Source organism: Yamadazyma tenuis, chromosome 4 (assembly GCF_029203305.1).
Source record: "Yamadazyma tenuis chromosome 4, complete sequence".
Taxonomy (NCBI): Eukaryota; Fungi; Ascomycota; class Pichiomycetes; order Serinales; family Debaryomycetaceae; genus Yamadazyma; species Yamadazyma tenuis.
The window spans coordinates 648608-676022 of record NC_089464.1 but is presented as its reverse complement, the minus strand read 5'-3'; the positions used below and the strand labels follow the sequence as shown (position 1 = coordinate 676022).

At 39.0% G+C, this 27415-nt stretch overlaps 12 protein-coding genes and 2 non-coding genes across 14 annotated transcripts; 7 read left to right on the top strand and 7 right to left on the bottom strand. All coding sequences in view use genetic code 12, as the record gives it.

Annotated features, from left to right (window-relative positions):
• Positions 1-15: 15 nt before the first annotated feature.
• Positions 16-3147, bottom strand: AXL1 (Endoprotease; the record flags this gene model as incomplete). Its single annotated transcript, XM_066158071.1, has 1 exon — positions 16-3147. The coding sequence occupies one exon, from the start codon at positions 3145-3147 to the stop codon at positions 16-18; it is 3132 nt and encodes a 1043-aa protein (XP_066014168.1).
• Positions 3148-3502: 355 nt separating this feature from the next.
• PSN45_003384 lies at positions 3503-3574 on the bottom strand. Its single transcript has one exon. It is a non-coding gene; the product is annotated as a tRNA-Glu (tRNA).
• Positions 3575-4350: 776 nt separating this feature from the next.
• Positions 4351-5547, top strand: PSN45_003383 (uncharacterized protein; the record flags this gene model as incomplete). Its single annotated transcript, XM_006684326.2, has 2 exons — positions 4351-4716; positions 4933-5547. 2 exons carry the CDS (start codon positions 4351-4353, stop codon positions 5545-5547), a joined length of 981 nt encoding a protein of 326 aa, XP_006684389.2.
• A 1179-nt stretch (positions 5548-6726) lies between these two features.
• On the top strand, positions 6727-8409 carry NDE1_2 (NADH:ubiquinone oxidoreductase; the record flags this gene model as incomplete). Its single annotated transcript, XM_006684328.2, has 1 exon — positions 6727-8409. One exon carries the CDS (start codon positions 6727-6729, stop codon positions 8407-8409), a length of 1683 nt encoding a protein of 560 aa, XP_006684391.2.
• Positions 8410-8711: 302 nt separating this feature from the next.
• On the bottom strand, positions 8712-9743 carry PSN45_003381 (nucleoside-diphosphate-sugar epimerase; the record flags this gene model as incomplete). Its single annotated transcript, XM_006684704.1, has 1 exon — positions 8712-9743. The coding sequence occupies one exon, from the start codon at positions 9741-9743 to the stop codon at positions 8712-8714; it is 1032 nt and encodes a 343-aa protein (XP_006684767.1).
• Positions 9744-10901: 1158 nt separating this feature from the next.
• On the top strand, positions 10902-12448 carry PGA52 (GPI-anchored protein 52; the record flags this gene model as incomplete). The annotated part of the gene is made up of 3 exons (XM_006684330.2): positions 10902-10932; positions 11114-11138; positions 11230-12448. The coding sequence occupies 3 exons, from the start codon at positions 10902-10904 to the stop codon at positions 12446-12448; spliced, it is 1275 nt and encodes a 424-aa protein (XP_006684393.2).
• A 752-nt stretch (positions 12449-13200) lies between these two features.
• Positions 13201-16987, top strand: PSN45_003379 (uncharacterized protein; the record flags this gene model as incomplete). Its single annotated transcript, XM_006684331.2, has 3 exons — positions 13201-14331; positions 15858-15872; positions 16115-16987. 3 exons carry the CDS (start codon positions 13201-13203, stop codon positions 16985-16987), a joined length of 2019 nt encoding a protein of 672 aa, XP_006684394.2.
• A 94-nt stretch (positions 16988-17081) lies between these two features.
• Positions 17082-18245, bottom strand: PSN45_003378 (uncharacterized protein; the record flags this gene model as incomplete). Its single annotated transcript, XM_006684706.1, has 1 exon — positions 17082-18245. The coding sequence occupies one exon, from the start codon at positions 18243-18245 to the stop codon at positions 17082-17084; it is 1164 nt and encodes a 387-aa protein (XP_006684769.1).
• Positions 18246-18740: 495 nt separating this feature from the next.
• On the bottom strand, positions 18741-20393 carry MPP10 (U3 snoRNP protein; the record flags this gene model as incomplete). The annotated part of the gene is made up of 1 exon (XM_066158070.1): positions 18741-20393. One exon carries the CDS (start codon positions 20391-20393, stop codon positions 18741-18743), a length of 1653 nt encoding a protein of 550 aa, XP_066014167.1.
• A 303-nt stretch (positions 20394-20696) lies between these two features.
• Positions 20697-21140, top strand: MRM2_1 (2' O-ribose methyltransferase; the record flags this gene model as incomplete). Its single annotated transcript, XM_006684333.2, has 1 exon — positions 20697-21140. One exon carries the CDS (start codon positions 20697-20699, stop codon positions 21138-21140), a length of 444 nt encoding a protein of 147 aa, XP_006684396.2.
• A 1067-nt stretch (positions 21141-22207) lies between these two features.
• On the top strand, positions 22208-23278 carry PIR3 (beta-1,3-glucan linked protein; the record flags this gene model as incomplete). Its single annotated transcript, XM_066158069.1, has 1 exon — positions 22208-23278. One exon carries the CDS (start codon positions 22208-22210, stop codon positions 23276-23278), a length of 1071 nt encoding a protein of 356 aa, XP_066014166.1.
• Positions 23279-23447: 169 nt separating this feature from the next.
• On the bottom strand, positions 23448-24254 carry PSN45_003374 (uncharacterized protein; the record flags this gene model as incomplete). Its single annotated transcript, XM_006684335.1, has 1 exon — positions 23448-24254. The coding sequence occupies one exon, from the start codon at positions 24252-24254 to the stop codon at positions 23448-23450; it is 807 nt and encodes a 268-aa protein (XP_006684398.1).
• Positions 24255-24547: 293 nt separating this feature from the next.
• RRN3 (DNA independent RNA polymerase I transcription factor) lies at positions 24548-26437 on the top strand (the record flags this gene model as incomplete). The annotated part of the gene is made up of 1 exon (XM_006684336.2): positions 24548-26437. The coding sequence occupies one exon, from the start codon at positions 24548-24550 to the stop codon at positions 26435-26437; it is 1890 nt and encodes a 629-aa protein (XP_006684399.2).
• Positions 26438-26526: 89 nt separating this feature from the next.
• On the bottom strand, positions 26527-26598 carry PSN45_003372. The gene has a single exon. It is a non-coding gene; the product is annotated as a tRNA-Val (tRNA).
• Between the last annotated feature and the right edge of the window lie 817 nt (positions 26599-27415).

Below are 27415 nucleotides of genomic sequence, written 5' to 3'. Positions count from 1 at the left end.
TCTATGTATTTAAGTCTATTGACCAGAAATATAAACCTCAAGTCTCTCCAAATGGTCCTGTTGATCCTTAATTATATCTGTAGTATGGTGATATCTGGAAACTCCCATAGTTCGTTCTTTTTGTTTCAGGGGGTATAGATACTGAGAATCGTTTCCAATTGGCTTTAGAAACCCTTTTATATTCATACCATTTTTCTGGGTAAACCTTTTCTCAAGTACCTCTTTGATAATATCAAACTCATTTATCTTCAACAAGTTTGATTTCGCTTCAGAAGTGATACTCAAACTTCTGCTATCGATGTAATCATTGATTTTCTGTGATAATCTTTGAGAGTTTTCATCATTGGTTATTGTAATTATGGACCTGGACTCTGAATCTGGTGATACTAATAGGGTGAACATCTTTAAAAGCTCTACTCTAGTAACCCTCCTCAAAAGGTCAACGTCTACTTCTTCATTTCCATTCTTTGCATTAAAACGGTAGTTTCTGTTTAAAATTTGCACCCAGGTACTTTTATGAATAAAATAGCTCTTGCTATCATTTTCAAAGTTGGTGCTTGCTTTACAAGGTAACAAATCAAAGACTGTATCAGGGGAGAATTGCGTCTCATTATGAAATTCAAGAGAATTAAGACATGGATTGAGCATCTGTTCTCTGAATTGCTCATTATTCAAGCTTTCAATCTCACTTTCTATCACATGGAGGTAATCCTCTATATTCCTAGAAAGCATTTTGTAACTGTATTCATTGCTTTCCACATAAAGAAAAAGGCCCATGGTTTTCCTGAAGATTTTCAACCCACTTACAATTCTGTATCCTAGATTTCGTTCACTCTTAAGCTTATGAATATTTCTTCCAGTAACATACTCCAAGAGTTTGCTAATAGTTCTAATGTAAGAATTATTTCTTTCCCCTAAATGGATATAGAAGTAACAGAAGTCATTGGCTGTTGCAGCCGGTATTTCAAATCTAAATTTGCCAATGATTGGTTGAAAGCTGCTAGGATCGTTCACCTTTCGAGTTGTATCGAGTGACAAATGATTAGATAGCCTATTAATGATATGGGATATATCATAACAGTCGTCAACTGTTCCATCTCCATTGAGGAAAATGCTCGTATATGAATCGTTGATCAACAGCAATGAGATGGCCACAACTTCTTCGAGTACTATTTCTTCGAGTGTTTCACACTTTTCTTCTATCGAAAATACGTTTGTTTCCATAACAAACATTCCTGCTGCCATAGATTGAACCAAATATTCCTCTTCGTATAATTTCTTATAACGTTTTCTTAGTCCGACTCTATACCTCATGAAAAGTGAGTAAGGCAAGGATTGTAAGTTTCTCAATTCATCTACCACAATGCCTATTAGTTCTTGTAAAATTTCTTTGAATAGCATATTTATACCAATCAAAGTGATAGTTATGGAATTTGTTCCATTTAACAGCGGATAAATCGACCACGAGAAGCCTAATTTTTCTGAATGATATAAAGATGATGCTAGTGCAACGCCTAAAGCTTCACAAAGTAGGTCAACAGCAACCAAATGGCGACAGTTGTGCTCCAATGACTTTGAACATAATTGAAATGAGACAAAACACTTCGAATTAAAAGTGAACTCCTTTTTGAACCACAACTCTAAGTTTTGGGAATGTTCAGCGAGGAAAGGTGGTTGATCTATTTTGAACTTGACATTCATATTCATATTTCCTTGGAACTCATGAAACTGGTGCAACATTGAATCTAACTCCTCATGTGACCAAATTAGGAATTTATTTCTCTCTGGCAATTTGAATTCCGGAACCGAATCATAATCAACGCTTTTAGAGTCAAGTCTGCAAACACAGTAGTTCAATGTATAATACTCATCTGATAGTTGACACTTCATGGGCCTGCTATCAATAGTGGAAGGACCAAAGACTATGAGATTCAGACTTCGAATATTAAGCCAACGTTTCGTCTCTATTAGAAAGAGACTGGTCGGTAAATTGCTTTGAAGCTTGTACCCCACTAGTACATCACTTGGGTGTAAATAATGAAGGCGTTCACTGAGACAACTTACCTCATCCATGGAACTATCATCGTTGTCTTGGTATATGAACTCAAACTTCTCTAGCCTCAAGCACTGATCAATTACTTTCCCAATTCTTTTAACGGGGGACCTTAAAATTAGTTTTATATATGCCGAAATGTACCTCATTATGGTCTTAATATTGTTGTATCCATTGGTTGTTAAATGAATTTCTATGAATATCATCAAATTGTTGAAATCAACTAGCTGGTCAAAGACATTCACTTCGGTTGCAAAATTTTGCTTCAACAAATGAAAACATAGAGAACCAGGTTCTTCTTGCCCCAAAAGCTCTATCCACACTTTAGATATTTGAATTAAGCTATCATTCAACTGGTTTATAGGAAACACCACCCTCATTTTGGGCTGTTTAGTGGTTTCCACTTGGAGTAGATTTCCTTTCTCATAAGTTTGAAAGAATGGTAGGGCAAGTTGAGGGGATATTGGTTTATCAGGAATGTCATTAAAATTCATCACCGCTAGCTTTTGAAGTTGGTTTAAAGACAAGGAGCTTTTGATCACTATCTTTATATTGCTGGCATAATAGTACCGCTCAAAATAATTGACTAAATGCTTTCTAAGCTTGGGAATTGAACTTAAAGTGTTAGTGTTACCAGTAGCAAAACTATGGAAACTGTGTGTTTCAGATACCAATAATTTCAAACAATGATAGAATCTCTTGCTTTCGGAATTCAAGTTGGCTAGATGCTCTTCATTAATGTCCTTTATCTCGTTCTTAATGCATTGGTTGTTGAAAACTGGGTTCTTAAAGAACCTCGAGAACATGTGTATCAAGTATCCTACTACTCCGTCATCAGACTTTACTTGTGGATTTATGTTTCTAATAGACTTGGAAGTATTAGAAGCTTCCAAATGGTAATTTGTCTGATTGTAACTGGTGAAAGCATTAATGGTTCCGCCCGCTTTGGATATATTGTCAATTAGAAAGTAAGGTTGACGAAACTCTTTTGTTCCACTGAAAAGCATATGCTCAACCAAGTGAGCCAATCCTTTAATATCACCGTCGTTATTGGAACCAGAGTTTACCAGAATTGATATTGCAGTCGTTTCCATGTTAGGATTCGAGATTAAAAGTGCTGTTAAACCATTATCCAAGGTCACAGCTCGAAGTTGGTCATCCGACTTGGAGTTGGGAACTAGAAACTTTGTAGGAAAAACACCCACCTTCAGAAGACTTGGACTTTGTTTCATTGGTGTCTTTATGAACTAATCTTACTTGGAATAAAAATCCAGGTACAAATAAGTGGCCCCAAAAATTTCCTGATCGAGCAATCTCAATAGGCATTTTTAGATCCTTGTCTATTAATACACAGCGAACCCCAAGCCACCCACGAAAAAGAGGCGACCCTGGCCACAAGTACGTAAGTAGCTATTTCATAAGATACGGGGGCTGAAATCCAAAAAAACATTCCGATGCCGGGAGTCGAACCCGGGTCTGCTGTGTGAAAGACAACCGTGCTAGCCGTTACACTACATCGGAGGGATATGCTTAAAATAGGCCGGTGTCTCTTCTCAAGTCTAATTTGTCCCGATTTCTTCAATGTAGTCAAGGTATGTTATTCAACAAAGGGTTTTCGAAACACTGGTTACATAATCTACTACAGAATTGAAATCATAAGATCTACACTTCACTCGAATTAGATTTTTCTTTCTCTCTTTGGTGCCAAAAATATTTTCCCCGTTGACTAACACATTTCGAGACCATCCACCAACAAATAAGTGGTAAACACCTCCAGCCCGAACGAAAATCTTTCCAGTACTAGCTATATTTCAAGTTTTTTGGTTATAAAGGGTAAGCTTATAACTGAAAGGACACAGTTTTAAAACTGCCATGCTGCGAACGCTATCAGGTTGGCCTGTATATAGTGTCAGGCTCTAGTCATTTGAACCTGGTTAAAATGAACATGAACAGTCCCAAGAAATTGATTTAAAAGTTGAATAACTTGGTTCTTTTGACTAATAAAGAAGATTGAGTAATAATTCATATTCCCCAATCAAATAAACGCCGGTGGTATTACCAGCAAGCTGGCTAGTAAAGAAGATGACACAAAACCTCTGGGCGAGAAAAAAGAAATCACCCTCAACAAAATTCAGGGATGATTAAATAAAACCTGACTTTAAGAAAAGAACCATACTTGAATACCACTAAACACCCCTCCTGTTATGAGCAATCAGTACATGTATAGCAACTATCAGCCGCTGCTGCTGCTGACACTGCTGCAACAATATTCACCTCCCATCTCCAACGGAATTTTGATGGATAACAACACGAGTCCTAACTTGAATTACGATTCTTTAGGTTCGTCCATCTCATCAATTTCATCTTCTTATTCGTTTCATAACCCAAGGTTGAGATACTACTTGTCCAAATCTTTTGATGTCGAAGATGATATGGAGTTTTGTCCCGAAATTAATGCTGACAGCTTCAATGTTGGTGGCCACAGTCCTGGAATTAAGAAGTTTAACCCCTACACTGCATCGGTATTTTCGCCCACCACTGGTGTTGCTAGCAGTAACGGCGACCAGATGTCTCCTGTTAGCAACCAACCCCAGAGTCCTCGGGTGTCAACCCCTAGAATCAGGAAACCCCTTGAGATTGTCAACCCTCTGACCAAAATGAGGGTTAGTTCTCCGGCGGTTTCTAAATAACAATAACGAGTTTAATGAAGTTGTACATTATGGGCACACCAATATGTGTCCTTGACGATAGAAAATGACCCAACGCCCAGCTTATATATATTATCGATAGTATTAACAAACGGTTTTAGTCCAATAGTATTAAGTTTGTTCGCGCAGACAAGGCTCTTTTTTTAGTGACTTGATACTCTTTCGTTTGAGATGTCCGGTAGTGTTTCACCAACGGTGGAGCTGATCCCCTCGCAATCGCATACTCCAGTACCTTCGAATCGAACTGTGCAACCAATTGTGTTGACGCTTCGTGAAATGCCTCTGGATCTCAGTGTTTTACCTGCGGGAATTATTGATAAGCTTACGCAACAGCACTCCATATTTTTGGGGTTTATCAAGCTGCAACCACAATTACAGGAGTATAACTCTGATACAATGGCCTTCTTAGACTCTCAGATCCACACCATCAACCAAGTGATCGAATTGGTAGAAGAGTATACTCAAACAAGTGAACGTATCAATGAGTTGATTAAGACCATTAAAAATGTCTATACAGAATTCACCGATTTAGAGATGATCCAGTACAAATTATTGGCGGAAAACTTCAACCAAGATAGCTTGAAAGCAAAGTTCCGGAAGGTCATAGCGGCTGAGGATCAAGAGTCCAAAGCATTTATAAAAGAGTACACCAACCAAGATACTCAAGTCAATTCTAGCAGGCTAGACGAAATGCTTGAAAGCTTTAAAAAGAGTAGAAAGAAGTATCACCTACGAAGCGAAAAAATGAACCGCTGGAACGAGGAACGGGTGACAGGTTTTATTTAACATTGCATATTCAAGAATAAACACTAAACTGCCTCCAGTATATAGACTTTTCATTGGCTGAATCGCTTTTTATAACAATATTGAGTGTCTGAGACCCTTACCCCAAGAATACTCCACTAAAATAACTGCATATTACCTGGAAATGTTGCAATGGAGAAGAGTCACCCGGTAATTCGAACAAAGTCAAACAGTTAAAAGTCCTGAATCCCAGTTTAGAGAGGCGCGACACACTTCGGGTTTCAGTGCACCCCGCAAGGTGTTAAGCCTAAATGTTCTTACCTGCGCAGCCAATGCTAGAGCGAATATAAGCCGGCGACTGCTTCGGTTTCCAAATCGATCTCCAATATTTTTCCCAATAACTGGACAAAACCTGCCCCACTATTCTGCATCAAGTTTCGGACCTAGCTCAATGTAACTGTCCGTTCTACTCTATAGCTCTATCGTTTGGCATGGTCAGGCTACTCGATTACGAAAATGCAAAGGAAGCCGCAACAGATAGGTAAAGAAACCCTAGGCGGAAGAACTGTTGTACTAGAAAGAACTGGTCATACGATATATGAAAACCTTGTGGAACCTATCCGAGGTTTCCATTACTCTAATATATCCGTTTCAGCTTCTACCAGGTCGGACCAAAAAAACACCTCAACTGCTTCAGCAGTTCCCACCTCTCTAATAAGGATGTCGTATTACCTTGCTTCAAGGCTCTACTGGTTTGCCAGATGTATACAAAGTTGCTGTTATTTGCCGTCTTCGTTGTACATATGGTGCTTGAGAATTATCATTGGAACTGCCTCACGGCTTCTGTAAAAAGATTTATTCCAATAATCTCCATATTAGTTTTGGCAGCCAGGCGGTGTGTCTCAATTTGCGTGTATTTCTTAGACATAGAATTCACTAACAAAGCTGATATCATCACTCATAACAATAATTATAAGCATTTATGTACAAGATGACCAGCTGAAGTCTCCCCTTCAGCTCTGTCGTCCCTCGCCTATTGCCTTCTAAACTAAGTTATTACCTCCTTTGCCCGCGACATTTATTTTAGAGAGGTGTGGCAAGTTTAAAAATCTCGGACCTCATTACCGGTCCATTATCGCCCAGCAGTTAAAAGGGCCACTTTTTCCTGATATCAGAAAATTCGAAATACTAATAAAAGCTATTACAGTTTTTAAAATCATCATGTTCAGATCGTTTGGCCAGACGGCTAAGATCTCCCGTACCGCCAGATTTGGTATGTCGAACATCAGATTCAATTCTACTACCTCATCGCCCAAAAAAGTTAGTGGTTTCTCGACTTTGTGGAAGAACACCAAGAGAATCACCGCTTTAGCTATTTTGGGTTCTGTGGGTTTTGTTGGTTACAAGATATACGCCGACAAAGAACCTGCCAACCAGATTAAACAAGTACCAGTTTTCGAAACAGGCCAAAGAAAGAAAACATTGGTGATTTTGGGTTCGGGTTGGGGTTCCATCTCCTTGTTAAAGAATTTGGATACCGCCTTATACAACGTTGTGGTGGTTAGTCCTAGAAACTACTTCTTGTTCACTCCTTTGTTACCCTCCTGTCCAACTGGAACTGTTGAATTACGTTCCATCATTGAACCTGTTAGATCCGTTACCAGAAGATTACCTGGTGAAGTTATTTATTTAGAAGCTGAAGCTACTAAAATTGACCCTGTTAATAACAAATTGACCATTAAGCAATCTACTACTGTCCACTCTGGTCACTCCGGTAAGGACACTTCTTCTTCCAAGTCCACTCTTAACAGTGTGGAAGAGATTACTACTTCTTTGAACTATGACTACTTGGTGGTTGGTGTCGGTGCTCAACCTTCTACTTTCGGTATTCCTGGTGTTGCTGAAAACTCCCTTTTCTTGAAGGAAGTGAGTGACTCCATCAAAATCAGAAAAAAGTTGATGGATGTAGTTGAAGCTGCCAATATTTTACCTAAGGGTGATGCTGACAGAAAGAGATTGTTGTCCATTGTTGTTTGCGGTGGTGGTCCAACAGGTGTTGAAGTTGCTGGTGAATTGCAAGATTACATTGACCAAGATTTGAAGAAATGGATCCCAGAAGTTGCCAGTGAAGTCAAGGTCACTTTGGTCGAAGCTTTGCCTAACGTCTTGAATATGTTCAACAAGAAATTGGTTGACTACACGAAGCAAGTTTTCCAAGATACTAACATTGATTTGAAAACCAACACCATGGTTAAACAGGTGACTGACAAGAACGTTATTGCTCAAGTGAAATCTCCAAAAGATGGATCTACCGAAATAGTTGAAATTCCTTACGGTTTATTAATCTGGGCTACTGGCAATGCACCAAGACCTATTACTAGAGACCTTACATCCAAGATTGAAGAACAAAAGAATGCTAGAAGAGGTTTGCTAGTTAACGACAAATTGTTGGTTGATGGTACCGATAACATTTTTGCTTTAGGTGACTGTACTTTCACCAAGTTCGCTCCAACTGCTCAAGTGGCTTTCCAAGAAGGTATATTCTTAGGTTCTCACTTTAAGAAGTTGCACGAAATTGAGTCGTTGGACTTCCAAGTCAAGAATGCTAAAGATTTGGACTCTGTTCAAATTGAAAGACTTTCTAAGAAGCTGGCCAAATTGAAGGAAAAGTTGCCAATATTCAAATATAATCATCAAGGTTCTTTGGCTTACATTGGTTCTGAAAGAGCTGTAGCCGATTTGGTGTGGGGTGACTGGTCCAATGTTACTACCGGTGGTACCATAACCTACTTGTTCTGGAGATCTGCCTATATCTATATGTGTCTTTCTGTCAGAAACCAATTCTTGGTATGTTTGGATTGGATGAAAGTGTCACTTTTCGGAAGAGATATTTCGAGAGAGTGATTTAGCTTATTTAACTTAATAGAATGCTTATACATTGATTTAATTTATTGTTCAATTCTTTGATAAATGCCAAAATTGTAAATTTCGCAGCCACCTTGCAAAAAATAAAGCAGTATATTTACCGACAACATGCTGTGGTGACTAGAAAATAACCTTTAAAGGCATAGATAATCCATCAGGAAAATTGTAGTAATGGGCAGATATTAATTTGTTGACTCTTGTTTTACTTGCCGTCAAACTTAAATAAATAAGTATAGGTCGTGTAGAACCAGAAGCTGTTGATTCTTATATGGATTTATACACTACAATCGATTCTTGACTTGAAGAATTTGCTTGATAGAGTCATATATGGTGACTTCCCCAAGTGTTAAAGGAAAGTCTAAAACTTCTCGCGTGGCCGAATCGTCAATCTGAAAAAGTTTGATTTCTACCCTTGCTCTTGGTGGTAGCTGTTTTGAGATTTTAGGAAATCTATCTTTTGCAAAATTAAGAATGCCATGCATGCTAAACTGTCCTGATACTGGTACCAATCGTTTATTGTGGGTGCTTTCATTTGTAAAGGTGCTGATTTGTAACCTAGCTACATCTCGGACGTCAGTGAGGTACCCAAATAAATTTGGAAGGTGGTCAAGATCTTCAGGGCCCAAGTTTAAAACTTCATTTATTAGCTCCGACGAAGTATTAAGCAGACTTTTTAGTACATATTGATCAAAAGGTTGAGGCCCAAACATGAATCCAGGGGAAACACTGCTTCCAGTGAAGCGATCCTTATGAGATGAAATAAATTCCCAAAACACTTTTTCAGCGTTTGCTTTGCTATAATGACTCGCCTTGAACGGATTTTGTATCCCCTCTTCGAAGCTGTAATTGCACCAGCATTTCTCATTCAATATCAATGCGGTGTTGCTGTATTGATCCAAGGTAAAATGAGATATAAGATTGGAGGTATTGACTATATGGGTGACATTGGGAGCATTTTCCAACGTTGAAGCCAAAAGATTTCGGGTTCCTTCCACAGTTGCTTCGATCACATCCTTCCGAAGGTTAGGTACTCGAAAGTCAAACGGTGCAGCAGTATGTATTATTTTTGAGATGTTAGGGTGCTTTATGAATACCTTATCAAACGAGAGCTTGTCGGACAATTGTACTAATTCATAGGTGAAATCGTCAATATTAGCAAGCTCACTTTTAAGGACTTTACCTGCTTGTTCAGATCTAACAGTTGCTATCACAAAGAATTCCTTTTCTAAGAGTTGCTTGACAACATGTCCTCCCAAGAACCCACTAGCCCCCGACACTAATACCGCTTCCTTGTCATGTTTCCTTGTGCCCATTAACGGATACTAAACAAATTAAATTTTTGATCGAGTGCTGGGTTTTAAAAGGTATCGTATAATAGAAAGAAAGAAAAGTACAAAGTACAAATAATATACGCTGCATAAAACTAATACTCATCATCTTGAGTAATTTTGAGGGTCTGCATATAATCATCTAAATTGTACGCTACTCAGTGTTCCATATTTCTTTTTGGATATCCAAATTGCTATTTTGCCCTTTTGAATTATTGCTTTGTTCGTGTAAAAGCTTCCTTACAATTGATTATCATGATATTTATTGGTGCCATTTGCCGAACGGTTGGGTGCACATGCAGTCAATCGATTTTACTTCTGGTTTAATCCATCCCTGATTGGTCCAATTCCAATGTTGTACCTTTGAACCAAACGTAGCTGAACGCCCACTTTTACGACCCCCCTTGAGGAGCTTTTCCGATTAGACGATTGCCCATTAGTGAAGGGGGAAAGGGCCGCTTAACCTTCGTAGCTATAGCCTAAGTATTGATATTAGAATTTAAATCTGGGGGCCTGCTACATAAAGGCAACATTAGTGCGGAATGAGAGGTCACTTTTAGGGCTTGGCTCGTATTTTACAGCTGATAACGTACGTGTAGATTAGTTTTATACTTTTGAGATGCGTTTTACAACCTCATTGCTAAAAGCCAATAAGTGGGGTTCCAATTTGTTTTTCTGTTCTGACACGAAGCTTCTACTTGAGACATTAAGTGTTTCCGATCAATGTGTACCTTTTAAGATACGCCAGCCCATGAACATTGCCCCATTGTAGCGGCGGGAATCACTTCTCCTTATGAAGGAGCAGATTTCCAATTGGATATGTTCGTATCGCACTAGATATGGATACGATAAGACGGATACGAAGACATAAAGCCAAGCACCTGAATCGCCACTTTCCTGCGGCACACCATGCACTGTTCGGTAATTTGCCACCAAACAGTCCGGATAGATTCTCGAGCTTTGGCTTGCCTCACTTTTGAATCCCGCCCTCGAATCCAATCAGGGCTTTAAATGATGGCTGAGCACTCCACGCAATTCGGCGTTGCAAAAATTTATAGGGTCAGACTTCGGATTTCTCAAAATAGCAGAATCCTAAACAAGCATCACTAACTCCGGATGCGATGAGAACCTTAACTGAAAAATATGGCTGCAAATAGGACCTTGAAAAGTGCAAGTCAGGTACAACAGATCCGCCGCTTCAACCCAAACATCCTTCTAACTAACAAACACTGTCGGAGTTTCACACCTTCGGATAAATATGATGAGATGATGCCGGTACCTGCACCTGCCACCAATCCGCAGCAGCTGAAAAGCCATGTTTCGCTCAAGAAATAAATTGGGATAGATTTCCAAAGAAATTGAACAATATCCTAAGCAAAGGTACGGATACTACGGAGCATGATCAAGGTCATAGACTTTGGGCGGTCACCACAATCCATAAATTCCATGAAATACTAACACCCTATCATAGCACAACGCAGCTTTATAGACACGTTTTATCCCTATTTATGTTTCAATTAATTCCGCTCGTTCTTCAAGCTACAGCTATTGCTGCTGCTTCTGCATCCAAAGCTAATGTTCTTGAGTTTTCTAATGTTGGGTTCCTGGGTACTTATAAACATGTCTCAGCCCTTGAAGACATTTATTCCGATTCTTGTTCATGTCTGTTAAGTGATTCCACCACTCTGTTCTCCGGATCGAATGCCCCTCTTAACGAAGAGCTTTCAGTCCATTTTAGAGGCCCCTTAACCCTTAGCAAGTTTGCTTATTATGTTTCCGACAACTTTGAAGTTGATTCCGGTGACTCCGAAGATTGGGAACGTTTAGCTTACTACGAAGCTTCGTCACAAACCGCTGATAACGTTACTTTCCTCACTAAAGCCGGAAAAAACTCCTCCTGTTTAGGTGTTGGGTTGACCTATGCAGACAGCGATGGTATCTCTAAGGCAGATTCTTCTACGATTCTTGAAGAAGGTGCTTTACTTGCTTCTAACGAAGAATTTGTCATCTTTTCCAACATTTCATGTGGTGATTCCGGTATCGACGGAGACTGTGGTGTCTACCGTTCAGATACCCCTGCCTATCATGGGTTCTACGGTGCTATCAAGATGTTCTTGTTTGAGTTCACCATGCCTGAAGAAACCTCTTTAAAGAAGGGTTCAGTATCAAACTGGAACATGCCCGCTATCTGGCTTTTGAACTCTAATATTCCTCGGACTTCTCAATACGGTACAAATGTAAACTGTTCCTGTTGGAGATCTGGATGTGGTGAGTTTGATGTTTTTGAAATCATGAACTACACTTCCTCTCAAGTAGGAAAGTTGCGTTCCACCATTCATGACTACCAAGGAACCGACGATATTGAAACTGGTATACAAGTTCCAGGATACTTTTCAAGAGATTATAAAGGGACAATGATAGGTGGGGTTGTATTTGATGGTAGTGGAGCTGTCTATTCATTCATATCAAATTCCACCACCTTTAACGATACCATACCTGCTTCTAGTGTGAAGAGTTTGGTGTCAGTCCTGGACGAAGTTGCTACTGCTTTATCAAGCGTGCCTGTTGCTTCTAGTACTGCTTCCGGGTCTTCTTCCTCCTCCTCCTCTAAAGATAGTTCAGGAGCTCATATTTCGGCATTTGGGGCCGTTGCTACCGTTATTATGACTATCTTACAAATGTTGTTCTAGTGTTTTCTTTTTATAGACGAATAGTTTGAAAGCTTTCAGCTAGCAATTAAGATTATAACCAATGCACCAAACCTTGTAGTGTCCTTGGAATTCGGGTTGCTGGACCCTGAATCCATTTTTGTTACATTTGTTCTGGGAAGTGCTTGCATATTGGTAGAATGTGAACCCTTGATGGATCCGAAGTAGTGATGTCAATAAGCACAAGTATGGCTCAGCTTCTTTGGAGGGTTGTCAAGGGTTTTGTACGTCCTACATATGGAAGTCTGACTATAGATATAGACAACAGAAACCTTCGGTTAAAAGATCTAACACTGGACCAATTTGAATGAGTAGCAAGAAATCCATACGACAAGGAAGGATGCTAGGCAAAGCTGTTCTTGCAAGACTGCAAAATTGCAACCTAAAATCTGTTGGCCGAAATTAGGATGATAATAGGGAATTCTGAAACTATTAACCCCGTGATTTGCCTTTAAGGGGAAAGTGGCCAACATATCTGGCATTGAATATGGTTTAACCTTAATCGATGAAGGATGTGCGATCTATTGTCATTTCCACATCAGGGTTCAGATTGCGAAAAAAAGTGAAACGAGTCTATTATCGTTCGAGCAAGCATAAGAAATTTGACCTCAGCTGGAACTTTTGTTTGTCAGTCATAGACTCCCAACCATGTATATTATATATATAAAAGAACAAGAGGGCCCACCAGATGTTTAGGTTAAAACACTTTGTGGAATTGCAACATCTTTCGTTAAATGCGTTTCTTTTGGTTGTCGTTGGCATCATTCACTTGTATTGCTGCGGTGGTTATCCCTTCCCCATTGGCGGTGGTGGGAAGAAGAGACCTTGGTGAATATTCCACCAGTATTCAGGCTATTGCAACTGAAAGCCCTCAATATGATCCGTCCGATCTTGCAAAAGAGATGAGCACCAATTTGGTCAATCTCTTTTATGCAAATGAATCGAACAACTGGTCAGACTATTGCCACTCAACTTCCATGCCGGTGGTGTGGCAAGTAGCAGTTGCTGGAAAAGTCATGACAAACACAAAGAAACCCGAGTATTTGGATAAGGCAATATCAGCGTTGAACAATTACCGCAATGCTTCTGGTGGGTATTCAGCCAGCATGTCAAGGAATGGTGAAATATATACTGATGACAATGCCCAAATAGCGTGGATCTATGCCCAAGCATATGAAAATACCAAATATTCCAAATACCAAAATGAGAATCAAAATATCACCGACTTCATTGATGGTTATACAACACGAGGTGGAGGAATTTTATGGCTGATATCTGGTACATACATTGCCCTGATTTCTACTTTGGAAGAAGCAGTGGCAGCATTGAAATTGTATTCTTCCAAAAAGGACTCAAAATATTTAGACATTGCCAAAGCTAATGTGAATTGGGTAATAGATAATCTACTTGAGAATAGCACCGATTTTATTTGGGATGGTATGAATCAAGATGGTAGTATCAATGAAGGGAAACTCACGTACACAATTGGAACCATGATATCTTCTTGTGCTTATTTGGCCTATTATGGTGATTCTGATAGAGACTGGAAGGCCATTGGGGTTCAGTTTGGAGTTCAGTTCATTGCGGGTGGTGCTTTAAATAACCAGTTCTTCACCAATGGTCATATAAATGACATTATTGAAAGATCCCATTTGTTGTTTGTTGGGATTGCTGATTTAGTTGCCATGACTGTCCCAACTTCAAGTTATGAATATGATGCCTACCAAGCTTTTAAGCGATTAGTCACTCGTGAGTCAAGAAACCTTTACGATGAATACACCAGTGTGGTGAGAAACTCTTCCTGCCCCACTAATGAGTATCAAAGTCTTTTGAAATACTCCTCATTAGCACAGGTGTTTTATGAGGTATCAAGGGTGGTTGATAAGATTTAATAGGTCTCTTGACTGTCAAAAAACAGACTTAAAAATGAAAATTTGCCAACCGGACGATATCAAGACAAAGGGATTGATTTCCCAGGAATGAAATGAATAAATCTTGGTCAATATTTGGGATATTTACATGGAGCTTTTGACCATGCACCTCGATGAGGTGTCCTGAGGAATTTAGTTTAATGCCAAATTGGCTTTCAGATGCCTTTACTTTTTTTAGACCTTCAAGTACACGTTTCTCTAGAATTTTTTTGTAAGCATTAGGAAATTCAGGCATAGGGCGAACTTTTCGTGCAACGTGAGTGGGTGTCTTGTTTCTGAACTTTGTTGACAAATATCTCATCCAGGATTGTTTTTGATCCACGATCTGAAGAAAACGCTTATTATTCAAGATATAGGTTTGGGCGGTGATTTTTCTAGGGTCAAGTTCATCCAAGAAAGGGACTAGATTGTGTCGTTTATCTTCATTCTGCACTGACAATCGTATGAGAGAACCATTTGGAAATCTGAATGAACTGGACTCTTTGTGTGTTCTCAACAATCCCAACGCTAGAGGGTTTTCTTGAATTGATTCGGCATATGTATTGTCTAGATACAACTTTGGGGAGTGGACTTTCGGCAATGCAGAGTATTTGACGGTGCTTTTAACCACTGGATGTTTCAAATATGGTTTCATGTGTTTCAGATAATGCAAAATGTAGATACGTTTTTTCGCGGTTTCATATTTGAGGTTTTTTACCACAATTATTGCAGCCATTTAAAGGCCAAATGATTCCTTGTTTTGTGGGAATAATGTTCTTGGAATATGTTTTGGTCCCAAACTCTTCCTTTATTATTGCTTTTAAGTTCAATTTGTAGCTTACCAGTTGAAATGTCCACTGTAACGGTCAAAAATATAATTACTGTGACAGTAATTTCTTGTGAGGCAATGCACGGGAGGTCAAGTTCATTGAGAACTTCTACCATAGAACAAGGAATTGCAACAGTTTCCCCTGAGGAACATAACAAATTTATTAAATCTTCTTTTATTGACTTTCAAGAGGTTCTCCCTAAGGAATCAATTGTAATAGAATTGACTACCAGTATGGAAAGCTCACTGAAACGAAGCACCAGAAATAATTTGGCTAGTACAACTCCCGATGCTTCCTTCCCTTCTTCACTGTCTTTAACATTAGTGACTATTTCTCTGGAGTCCAATCAGTGTTCATGTACTATGTCGGGACTATTAATGTCTTCATCATCAGGAGAACCTAGCTTGTCGACTATGGTATCTTCGGCAACGGAAAGCTCGACGATCTATTCGACTTCCTGGTTAACTGTGGAATCTTCATTAGCACCACTGCCTTCATTATCCTCGCTAACACCATCAACAATGCCACATTCTATATTGTCCTCATCTGCTTCAACAACTGTATCAGTTCCACCAGCAGGATTGATATCTTCAGTTCCTTCAGCTTCCTCATCTTCAAAAACTACTGATGCTTTATCATCTACTTCAACAGAATTTCCAAACCAGAGTAATGTTTCCAAACTAGAAGTCCCTTCTGTGGCATATTCACCTCAGGAATCTTCTTTGTCTTCCAAAATTCTATCAAGATTTTGGAATTCTGATCAACAAAGTTTCAATTCTCAAGATCAAATTTGTGGCAGTACTTTTTCGCAGCCAATGGTATGGGACGTAGCAGTTACTGCTAAAGGAGTTATACAACTGGATAATACCCAGGTAGATTCAGTCCTCTCAAATCTTTACAAATATCAGAATAAAGCTTTGAAAGTCTTCTCTGCCAGTACGGCTGGAGACACAGACATTTACAATGATGATAATGCTCAAGTTGCATGGGCTTTTATTGAAGGGTACAAGGTTACAGGGAATAGTGAATACCTTCAGACTGCCAAAGATATCGTCCTGTTTCTTATGACCCAAGTTGATAAGAATGGAGGAGTAATCTGGCACTACAAAGATGATTATATTGCATCCATTTCCACCATTGAGGCCGCTCTTGCAGCCATTAGGTTATATGGGATCACCAAGGACAAAACCCTTTTAACGTTTACTAAGACCTGCTTGTCGTTTGCATACACTTATTTCCAGGATCCTTCTGATAAGCTATTCTATGATGGGTTGAGTAAGTCTCAGTATTCAGATATCAACAAGGGAAAACTCACCTACACTGTCGGTTGTGCATTGAGTGTACTCAGTGAACTTTATAAATATGATTCTTCTAATTCAGATGAATGGATTTCAAAGATCAAGGATCTAGCTGATGCTACCACCTATAAACTAGGGGCTTTCTATAACGGTAATGGATTTTGGAATAATCAGATGAAATATGTTCACTTATTGTATGTTGGATTCTCTGACATTTTTGAGATGGATTACGATTTCTCTTCTTACAAGCCAGAAGTATCCCGTCAAGCAGCTTTTATACAAGGCTTTCTCAAAGATCTGGACAGCATGTTTTTCAGTTCTATTTCTCGCAGCACTTATACTATGGTTGAAAGGTATGAAAGTTCTTTCAATGAGACTGTCGATCAAACAGAGCCAGTCATGTGTCTGGGAACAGCAGAGAAATCACTTATGGATAATGCTTCAGTATTGCAGATATTTTACCAAATGTCCCGATGTTTGTAGATTTAGCCATCTACGAAAGGGTTTAGTTTAACGCAACTATAAATACTAAGTGAGATCAAATGTCATTAGTGTTTTAATTTAAACATTGCAAAACCTAACTGTGCGTGATAAGTGGAGTAAGGAAGTCCGACACAATATTGTAAGAGAATTTCCCTTCAAATTCGCCATTTACTGCCTTGGCACCTCCTGAACCCAAGAAATCTAAACTTTCCACGTAGAATAACCCGACGTGGATGCCTCCTTCTTCAATATAATGTTTTACATCTCCGAAACTGTTAATAGTTTCAAGGAAATCTTCAATACCATCTGTTAAAACTTCTCTTCCTCCGTATATAACAATACTCTTATTGTCCTTTAATTGTTGTATTTTATCAAACCTGGTAGCATCAATCTTTGAAAACGATACCCAATTGGCCAATTTCTCATCGTTAGGAGTATCACCAATATACCATTCTCCCATAACGGTGTTTCTAGCACCTAAGTCACCCACATTATTAATGTTCTTTCTATTTGAAGTAATATGCAAAGGTTGAACCCACGGACTAACGAGAATACAAGATTTGGGTTGAATTTTTAGTCCCTCAAACTGTTTGAAGTCATATTCTTTAAATTGGTCAAAATAGCCGGTTTCTTCTGGATAGTTCAAGAATCTCAAAATGGCCAATGCTAAGTTTCCTCCTGCCGAGTCTCCAATCAAGTGAATATCCGTGAACTTTTCTTGCAAAAGTTTGGCATGAATTTCCAATGCTTCAAATATTTGTCTGGGAAATTTGCTGTTGGGTTGGAAAGTTAAACTATAGTCCACAATTAAAAGGGATAAACTATCACGGACTTCCGCCGGTAAGGCATAGAAAATGGCGATGAACCCAGCTATTTGGGCATCAAAACAGCTTAAGGCATAACCACCACCATGATAATAAACAAGTACATGCTTTGAATCGTTATTTTTGTGGATCCAAAAGCTGTGATCATTAAATCTCTCGCCGTAGTGCTTCAAATGCCCAGCTGTAATCATGGGATTTGAGGAAAACTTTTTAATAATCAGAGCCATTGGCTGGTATACCACAATTGGAATGTCCGAAAGATAGAACTTGTTCGCCAAGTGGTTTTCAACTGAGAGGTGAACATTTTTGTATAAGGTATTGAACTCTTTGTTTGTTTTGGAATAGATAGTCCCCACGGTGTAGTACTCAATTGTAGTTTTGACGATGACGAATGGAAGCGTCAATAGTCTTGAAAGGAATTTCAATGACAACATTATGTTTGGTGTTAGTAAAAGCCTAAATTCGTAGAGTAAAGGCTTCGGTTACTTTTATATAAGATTTCACCCTTGGCTCCGATCGCAAAATATAACCACGATACGAATTGATCGGCCACTAATAAATTACCTCGCGCATCCACATGAAGAATAAAATAATAAGGCGACAACCGTAAATACAGTTGCCTGGTGGGGTGGTATCAGGAACTTTAATTTGGACGTGCAAGAAAACGTAATTTTTGACACATTGTTGCAGGCAATTCGACGATAACGCGGTAGTCCATCAAATCGATACCACGAACGTGGGCAACCCACTACTAGTACGAGTGAAAAATCATGTTTGAGGTGCGAATTCCAAATATTGAATTACGAGAAAATCGTAGTTCACCCGGGGCTACCAAATAATATTTCTTGTTTTGGCAAGAGATGGGTGATTAGCAGTGCCTAACAGTAGGATATGTGTATATTAGGTTATAAACTACTTTATAATGCTGTTCAGAGTTTTAAGTTATTGGTACTAACTGTCGTTTGTTTTTTCAAGTTACCCTTAACATCTGTCTTTTGACCTGATTTATTAATAATCGTAAGGTTCTTGTTGCTGGACAAAGTATCAACAACCGAATCGGTTTTGGACTTCTTGGCTTGAGAATCCTTATATTGTTTGGATTTCTTTCTCTTGGTAGCTCTTCTAAGTCTCTGTTTTTCTTCCCTAGATAACTCTTCTCTGGAATAGGACAATCCGGATTTCAATGCTATTTCTTCGGAGTTCTTGCCATCTTTTTGGAAAACTTCTTGTGGAGCCAACCTAGCTTCGTTACTCACAAATTCTGGTTGAGCGTCTTCCATATCAACTGTAGTCATCGTCACCCCAATAACCTTATTTTCATGGGGTTTAGGTACAAAGTTGAAGGAAGTCAAAGAGTCTAATTTGTAATTGACCTTATTAAAGAGCTCCTGTATTTCTTCATGTTCTTTAGTCAACTTTTCTTCCTTTTCATTGTCTTCAATTCCTTTAAATTTGTCTTCATAGATTTCAGCTAAGGATTTGCTTGATTTGGTTTCCGATACTTCGACTCTCTGCCTTTGAGGTTTGACCACTTGGTTCAAAAATTTTTTAGGTAAATCGTTGAAATCATCGTCCTTGATACGCTTTCTGATCAAATCTTCTATAGTTTCGGTGATCTCTTCAGTTATGATCGGTACCGGTTTGGCAACTCTATCAAAATCAAAATCTTCTTCGTTTCTTAAAATCGAATCTTCAGGTCTCTGGGTGGACTTGACTTCACCCTTCATTGTCCATTTTTTTTCTGCCACCAACTCATCTTCTAGTTCCCCAATTTCTTTCTGAAGTTTTTCCTGATGCTTCTCAAACGTTGACTTTTCTTGATACAAATCTTCTCTTGCCTGTGATATGGCAGCATTGTACTCATCGTCATCAAGACTTTCCATATCAAAACCGTCATCTTCCTCACTTTCTTCTTGTTTTAGTTGCTCTTGTTCGTCATCTGGTAATGGGGCAGATTTCTTCTGATTAGGTCTATCATAGAAGTCATCAAAGTAGTCTATTTCATCGTTGTCACTGACCTCTGCAAAATAATCCACTTCTTCATCGTCATCTTCGTTGTCATTGGTTTCTTCCATGGCAAGTATTTGCTTGTTAAAGGCATCGATATCGAAAAACTCGTCATTCAATCCAAAGGCATCTTTTTTAACAGGTATAAGCTCAGTGTCTGGTTCATTATCAGATTCATCATTATCGTTAACTTCTTCATCTTCTAGAAGATCTCTTTCTCCTTCAGGTTGTGGATTTTCTTCGTCTACCACTTCCTCTTCTTCATTGTGCTCTTCTTCGTCTTGTTCTAGGGAACTTTCTTCACTTTCATCTTCAGAGATTTCTTCTGAAGATTCTTGGAACTCATCCAACTGCTCTAACACAGCTTGGCAAGCGTTTTCGGCTACCAACTTAGTCTGACCAAACACCTGCGATGCGTCAAGGCCCTCGATGTAGATTTCGTCCAACTTGGAATAGTTGGTGATGGGATCTACGAAGGACTTGACCAACTCCTTGAAAAAGTTGGAATCCTTGATGTCACGGGAGAACACTCTTGTTGGGTCCTCCACCAATGCTGGCAATAAATCTTCACTCATGTCCAGCGGAATTGAAAATTAAATTTTTGAGATGAGCTGCGAAATCTCAAAACAGTGCGACAGCGTTTGGTATCATAAAATATGATTAGGCGATTTAAATCGACCAGCTCTTCTAAAAGATGGCTCGAAAGACACGTAAGTGATCAATTCACTCGTCAGTCAAAGATACTCAACTACAAAAGTCGTGCTGCTTTCAAGCTTATAGAGATTAATAATAAGTTTCGAATCTTCAATAAATCCTCAAGGAATATTCTTGATCTTGGATATGCTCCAGGGAGTTGGTCACAAGTTGCTGCACAAGAGATGCAGAAAAAGGGAGTCACTCCTCAAATCCTTGGAGTGGACTTAATTCGGTCCAGTCCTCCAAAAGGAATATCATTCATTCAAGGTGATTTCTTGAATCCAGATGTTCAGTCTCAGATATTTGGTCATTTTAACAATAGTCCTGTAAACCTAATATTAAGTGACATGATGACGAACACCACTGGAATCAAGGATATTGATCATCTTGGAAGCATGGATTTATGCCACTCGGTTTTGCAACTTTCACAAGCACTTCTTAACAAAAATGGAAGTGTCGTAATGAAGTTTTTCATGGGCAAAGAGCAAGAGTTGATCGAGAGCAAACTTCGAGAAATGTTTGCTAAGGTATACACGTTCAAACCCCAAAGTTCTCGGGATGAACTGAGAGAGCAATTCTTCATCGGTATGAAGAAACGGTTGAGAAGTAGTGAGGAGAAAGATTAGAACCAGGGGAAAATACAAGGCTCCTATCGTCGAGGAGTCTGGCTGTGGCCGCTCAACTGCCGCCGTTCGCGCCAATCGCAAGCAAGCCGGCGGCAAATTTTGCGGTATTGGTACCAATGCTGGTACCAAACATCGCCTCGTGCAGGAAGCGCTCAAAATTGTGACAAGCGAGCCCCTATTGAAACCTTGAAGATCCTATCTACCAGCATTGTAGTTCGGACAACTACCATCAATAGGAGTTAATAATACCAGCAATTGATGCGTAATTACCCCTTGAATGATGCCGCTCGGGGAAAAAAATATTGAGGACCATTGTGGGAGTTAGTTGGGCAATATCACATCATGAGCATGCGTTTTCACCCCCACAGTTAGTCATGAAAAAAGAATAATGCACCACGCAACAGACTCGGACGGATTTCGGTAGGTACAACAGGCTAATCAGGAGACTCAAGTCTTCGGCGATGTCATGAACCGGAATCACCAAGGCTTTGTCGGATGAACCGATGCGCCCGCACCTGCTCGGTAATGGTTCTAAGCAAGTACACTGCGCCAAAAAATATTTGAGGAAGTGGTAACCAGTTACAGTATCGCTTTGATCCGCCGGAGACCAGCGGATCCTGGTAGTAACACCACAGTAGGAGATAAAGGGGGATAGGTTAAAGTTTTGTAAGTTCTGTAAGAACCCAGTTTTAACAGCTGTCAATCAAGTTGGTAGAAACCTATTGCTGTTAATTCAAGATACAATTACCTCATGTAGTATATATAAAACAGTAGACAAAGGCAATAGATCCAATTCATGAATCAGAACCCTGAGAGAAAGAAGGAGTCGATTCGCACTACTGTATATTAGTTTATTGCCTTCTGAAAAGTAGACATGCAATTAATTAATTGTCTATTTTTGGAAATAATTGAGAAAACTAATTGGCTGCAACTTTTGATTTGTCCGTAAGGTAGGTATGTATATTATTTCTGCTATTTATAGAGATTAGGGGCATGATCTCAAAAACTATATAGTTCCAACTATTTTCCCTGTTGAGGAATTTTTTCAATCACTCAAATTGCCTATTATGAAGTTTGTCTGTTTATTATCAATTGTTGCTATTGCCAACGCTGCTGCTGTCTCTTCTGACGTCTGGAAGAGCTTGACCCCAACTACTACTTTGGGTTCTTCGGCTCATGCCACCTCTTCTTTACCCGGATCTTATGCTTTATCCATCAGAACCATCAGTTCTGCCGACGCATCCGGTTCTGTTACGGGTTTGGCCAAGAGGGATGACATAGTTACTCAGATTGATGACGGACAAATTCAACAAGTCACTAACGAAGCTGTTGCTTCGGTGGTGAATCAAATTAGTGATGGTCAAATTCAACTTCAAACTACCGCTACTGTCCTCAATCAAATAAGTGATGGTCAAATCCAAGCCCAAACTACTGCTACTGTCCTCAATCAAATCAGCGATGGACAAATTCAGGCCCAAACTGCTACTGTCGTCAACCAAATCAGTGACGGACAAATCCAACAGCAAACTGCTGACGTTGTTAACCAAATTGATGACGGTCAAGTACAACAGCAAACCTCCACTATTGCAGCCGTCAACCAAATCAGCGATGGACAAATTCAACAGCAAACTTCCACTGCTGCTGCTCTTAACCAAATAAGTGACGGTCAAGTACAAGCCGCTTCCACTGCCACTGTTGATGCTGCCAGTCAGATCAGTGATGGTCAAATTCAAGATGCTACTTCTACTAGCGAAGCTCCAGACACCAACGTTACTGAAACCTGTGTTGCCTCTGGATCTTTACTCTTGCAATTGAAGGACGGTATTTTGACTGATGCAAAGGGAAGAGTTGGTTCTATTGTTGCTAACAGACAATTCCAATTCGATGGTCCTCCACCACAAGCTGGTGCCATTTATGCCGCTGGTTGGTCTGTGGTTCCAATTGACTACAAGGAAGATTCTAAAACCAAAGAAAATGCTGACAAGGGTAAGAGAAATGAATTGTATAAATTGGCTTTAGGTGCTCAAACAACTTTCTACAAATGTTTGTCGGGTTCTTTCTACAATTTATATGACCAAAGCATTGGTGGTCAATGTTCCGAAGTTGAATTCGTTGTGTTGGAAGCTGTTGAATGTTAAGAGTTTCTGACGTGCTGCGAGAAAAAGTTACTATATAAGATTGTTCTTTCCTTTTGCATAAACGTTGCATTGTCAAGTCATAATTGACATTTCATATTTCGAACGTTTTAATTTTATTTTCGTCATGTTCCCGTGGATATATGAATAAAAAATACCTAACATAAACGTATTAAACCATCCTCTTACTCTTCATACATATATTAGCAGTATTGCTGTTGAGTTGACTTTTTAATCTGTCCAAAGACACTAGCTTAGTGGACAATAAAGCCAATTCGGTGCTAGCCAATTTATCATTGAACTCTGGTTCTTTGTGGTTGGTCAGTCTCAAATAACTAACATGCCGAGACAACTGCCCTATCAAGTTATTGATTTCAATCATCTTAGAAACTTCTAAACCTGGTCTTTCACTATTGCAGTAATCGACAATCCCTTGTACTTTTATTGACATTTGTTCGATTGAATTAAGAATATTATTCTTGCTCTGGTTCAAGTCAACTTGGTCTAATTCATCCGATCGATGATTAGATAAATGATATTGGCTATTTCTTATGATTGTAGACAAGGAGATATTCTCTGTTTCATCGGACTCGACGATAGTGTTCAAAGGTTTTCCATTATGGTAACCTTTAATGAAGGTTTTATCTGATACCAGATTCAAATTCACCACCAAACATACGGATGAATTGAATTCTTGACAAAGTTGTTCAGTGAGGATGGTTGGTGTTGACTTATCTAAAATATGATATATCCCCACCTTCTCAAGCTTCGGTAGAACAGTTAGATGTTGTTGTAATCTTTGATTGTAGAAATCCATATCTATGGTGCCATTAGAAGCAAGCAACTCAAAGGCAGTATGAACACAAACAGAGTCGGACCCAGGCACACCCAAAAGAACCCCCACTGAAGCATTGTTGCTAATTGCTGTATTGATGTTGAATAGGGCTAAAGAATGGACCGAAATAGTTGAATAATCCATATTGTATGTATGTACTTGTAGTTTTTGATCCACAGGAGGGGTCGTGCGAGATAACCGTGTGCAACAAAAAAAGTGCGGCTCATTACAAATTTTTCTTTAACAAGGGAAGAGGTGACAAACTGAAGCTTACACATTGGAATACCAACAGCCAAGTAATAGCAGTGAAGAATCACAAGATACCGAATAATAATACGGAGATGATCATGTCGATACACGACCCGCTATCCCGAAAGCGTCCCCTAGATAATGCCAATGAAGAGTCTCCAAATAATCTAGATAATCATCAAGGACCAATGAATAAAAAGGTTAGAGAAGATGACTTTAACGACAAAATGTATACTATCTTTGTGAAAACTGCATTAGAGAAGCTTGAGCATAACAGAGACACGAATCAAATTGAATCTTTAACTACAAAAATAAGTCTTCCAAGGGATAATTCTGAGTCCATTACTACTGCCAATTTTAAGGTGGTATTGAAGAATTTGATTTCAAACGTTTCAAAATTGGATAACGAATCCTGCAACCAGTTAATACTTCTGATCATAGATTACAAATGGATCAATGTCCAAGATTCTGAATTCAAAGATATTTATTCCCAATTTTTATTGGTTTTGATTTCTTCAATCCCCAAATATCTATTCAAAGTCTTGAATAAGATTTGTCTGGAATTCAAGGACGTAGACAACCACTCCAACCACTTGCATCACAGTATTATGAAGAACATTGTCAAATATAATCCAACCATCTTAAACAAGTTTCCATCCGTTTTCCAACGGAATTTTCCCCATTACCTAGCATCGGACTCTCAATTATTGAGTAACTATATTTTGAATTTGGTTAAAGCCTTAGAGTATTGTGGGGAATTGCAGTACGATGTTTGGCTATTGGTCATTGAATGTTGCATAAAGCTTGACGTCGAATTGCAAAATGATCTAGATGATTTGGATGATGAAGAAATCGATGAGTTGATCAACGGAGTAGAAGAAAGTGACAAAGGAGGGAATGGTGAGAATAATTCAGATGATGACTCAGACTCAGACGCAGACTCAGACGACGAAAAGGATCCGGAAATTGACAGTGGTAGTGACAGTGAAGATGAGAATATGGGAGATGAAGAATACTTAATCAACCCAATGACAACTACAAAGGATATTAGATTGCTAGTCAACAGATTGGATTCAATAATCCATTTGCTATTGAAATCGGCATCGGAGTCGTTCAATGCCGAACAATTGAACGATGGTAATGGTGTTTATCTCTTCAACACTTTGTCTTCCCTTTTCAGAAGTCATATTTTACCCACTCACTTCACCAAACTGATCCAATTCCTCTTGTTTCATATCACCCAATACCAGATGGAATTGAGTGATTCATTTTTGGTTTTATTGATTGATATAACATTCAATCCTAGCCAAATTTTGGAAACCAGATTGAAGTCAATGCAATACTTATCTTCATATATTGCCAGAGCCAAGTGTCTTTCCAAGAATCAAATTGTCTTTGTGGTTAGTTACTTGGTGGGCTGGCTCAATAAGTATATTGAGGAAAGAGAGTTTGAGATCAACTTATCCAATTCCAATGACAAAAGCGTTGGGGGAATGGAAAGATTTAAATTATTCTATTCTACATTTCAAGGGTTGTTATACATTTTTTGTTTCAGGTACAAGCTTTTGCAAGTGGAGATCAAAGGTGATTTTGAATGGGAAGGGGAAATTGATAAGTTTTTTCAAAGGGTTATCATCACCAAATTCAATCCTTTGAAGTTTATTGACGAAACTGTATGTTTCATTTTTGCCAATATTGCAACAAAGTTGAACGTGTGTTATTGCTATTCTATAATTGAGCATAACAAAAGAGAAAGAATGTTGCATACCAGCACAGACACCAAGGATAATAATCTCAGCCTTCCTGCGAGTATTGGTAACTTTAAGCAGAAGCAAGAGTTTTTGGATTTAGAGGGTTATTTCCCATTTGACCCGTTGGTTTTACCTTTAAGTAAGAAGCTCATTACCAGCAATTACATAGAATGGTCAGAGGTGAATCCAAATCAGGATGAAGAAGACGAGGATAGTGCCAGTGGTAGTAATCATCATACTTCAAGCGAGGAAGAGGATTTTGAGGAAGAGAATAATAATGACGGTTCGAGTTCTAGTAGCGACGACAATGATACAGATGAAGAATGACTCATATAGCATTAAAATAGATATACACATAATTATCTACATCTTTTTGTAGTTTTAACAGAAGAAAGAGGATGCAAAAAAACAACTTATGATCCCACCGGGGATCGAACCCGGGATCTTCTCCGTGTGAAGGAGACGTCATACCGCTAGACCATGGAACCTTTTCCTAAAGGATTTTGGCCTAGAGCGTGAAACCGTTCGTGCCGAAATAGAAGTCAAGATTTTGTAAATGTATATAAAACATCATGAACAAGTCGTTTGAAGAACTTCAACTATATACTTACAATAGTAGAAGGGCTTAATCGCACAGAAATATCGGAGATATAAACTTTCTCACACTCGCAAACACTCAATTTCGAGTGGAAAAATGGCTGAATTACCTTCAGCAAATCACCTCAACATTCAGTTAACCATAATGCAAGAATGTTAAAGTATAACCCCCACAAACTCAATAACTATACAATCTGTTCAAGGTAAAAAGGTTCCCCCACAAAAACTTTTTCCGAGTGCGCACGACTTGCGCTGGAAAAAGGCTCAAACAGGAAGGTTTCGGTGGGTCCCATCCCCAGGAAAAACCCCCTAACGGTGTACGGTTGTCAAGTTAACCATTTAACATAAAGCCAAGGAACATTATATAGCTGTCAGAAGAATGACGGTATAGAATTTGTTTCATGCACTGAAGTGGAATTGTGTGGCCCGGTCGGGTGAATTTTAGGCAATTGATCGTATATTTAGTTTTGTCCGAAATATAAAAAGTGTTCCTAAATATTCCGCAATTGAATCATCGTTAGCCAGAGTCAAAATGTCTACAACTCATAAAAGCTAATGTAAAGTGAATGATTAGAACACCAGTGGGTGTCGGGTTAATAGCTGTAGTAGTAGAACAGTGAAATTGTCAGTTAAAACTGCTCACTGGTATATAATATAATTGAGATATTTGCGTAGATGGATAATGATAATTCCCTCCGGGTATGTGAG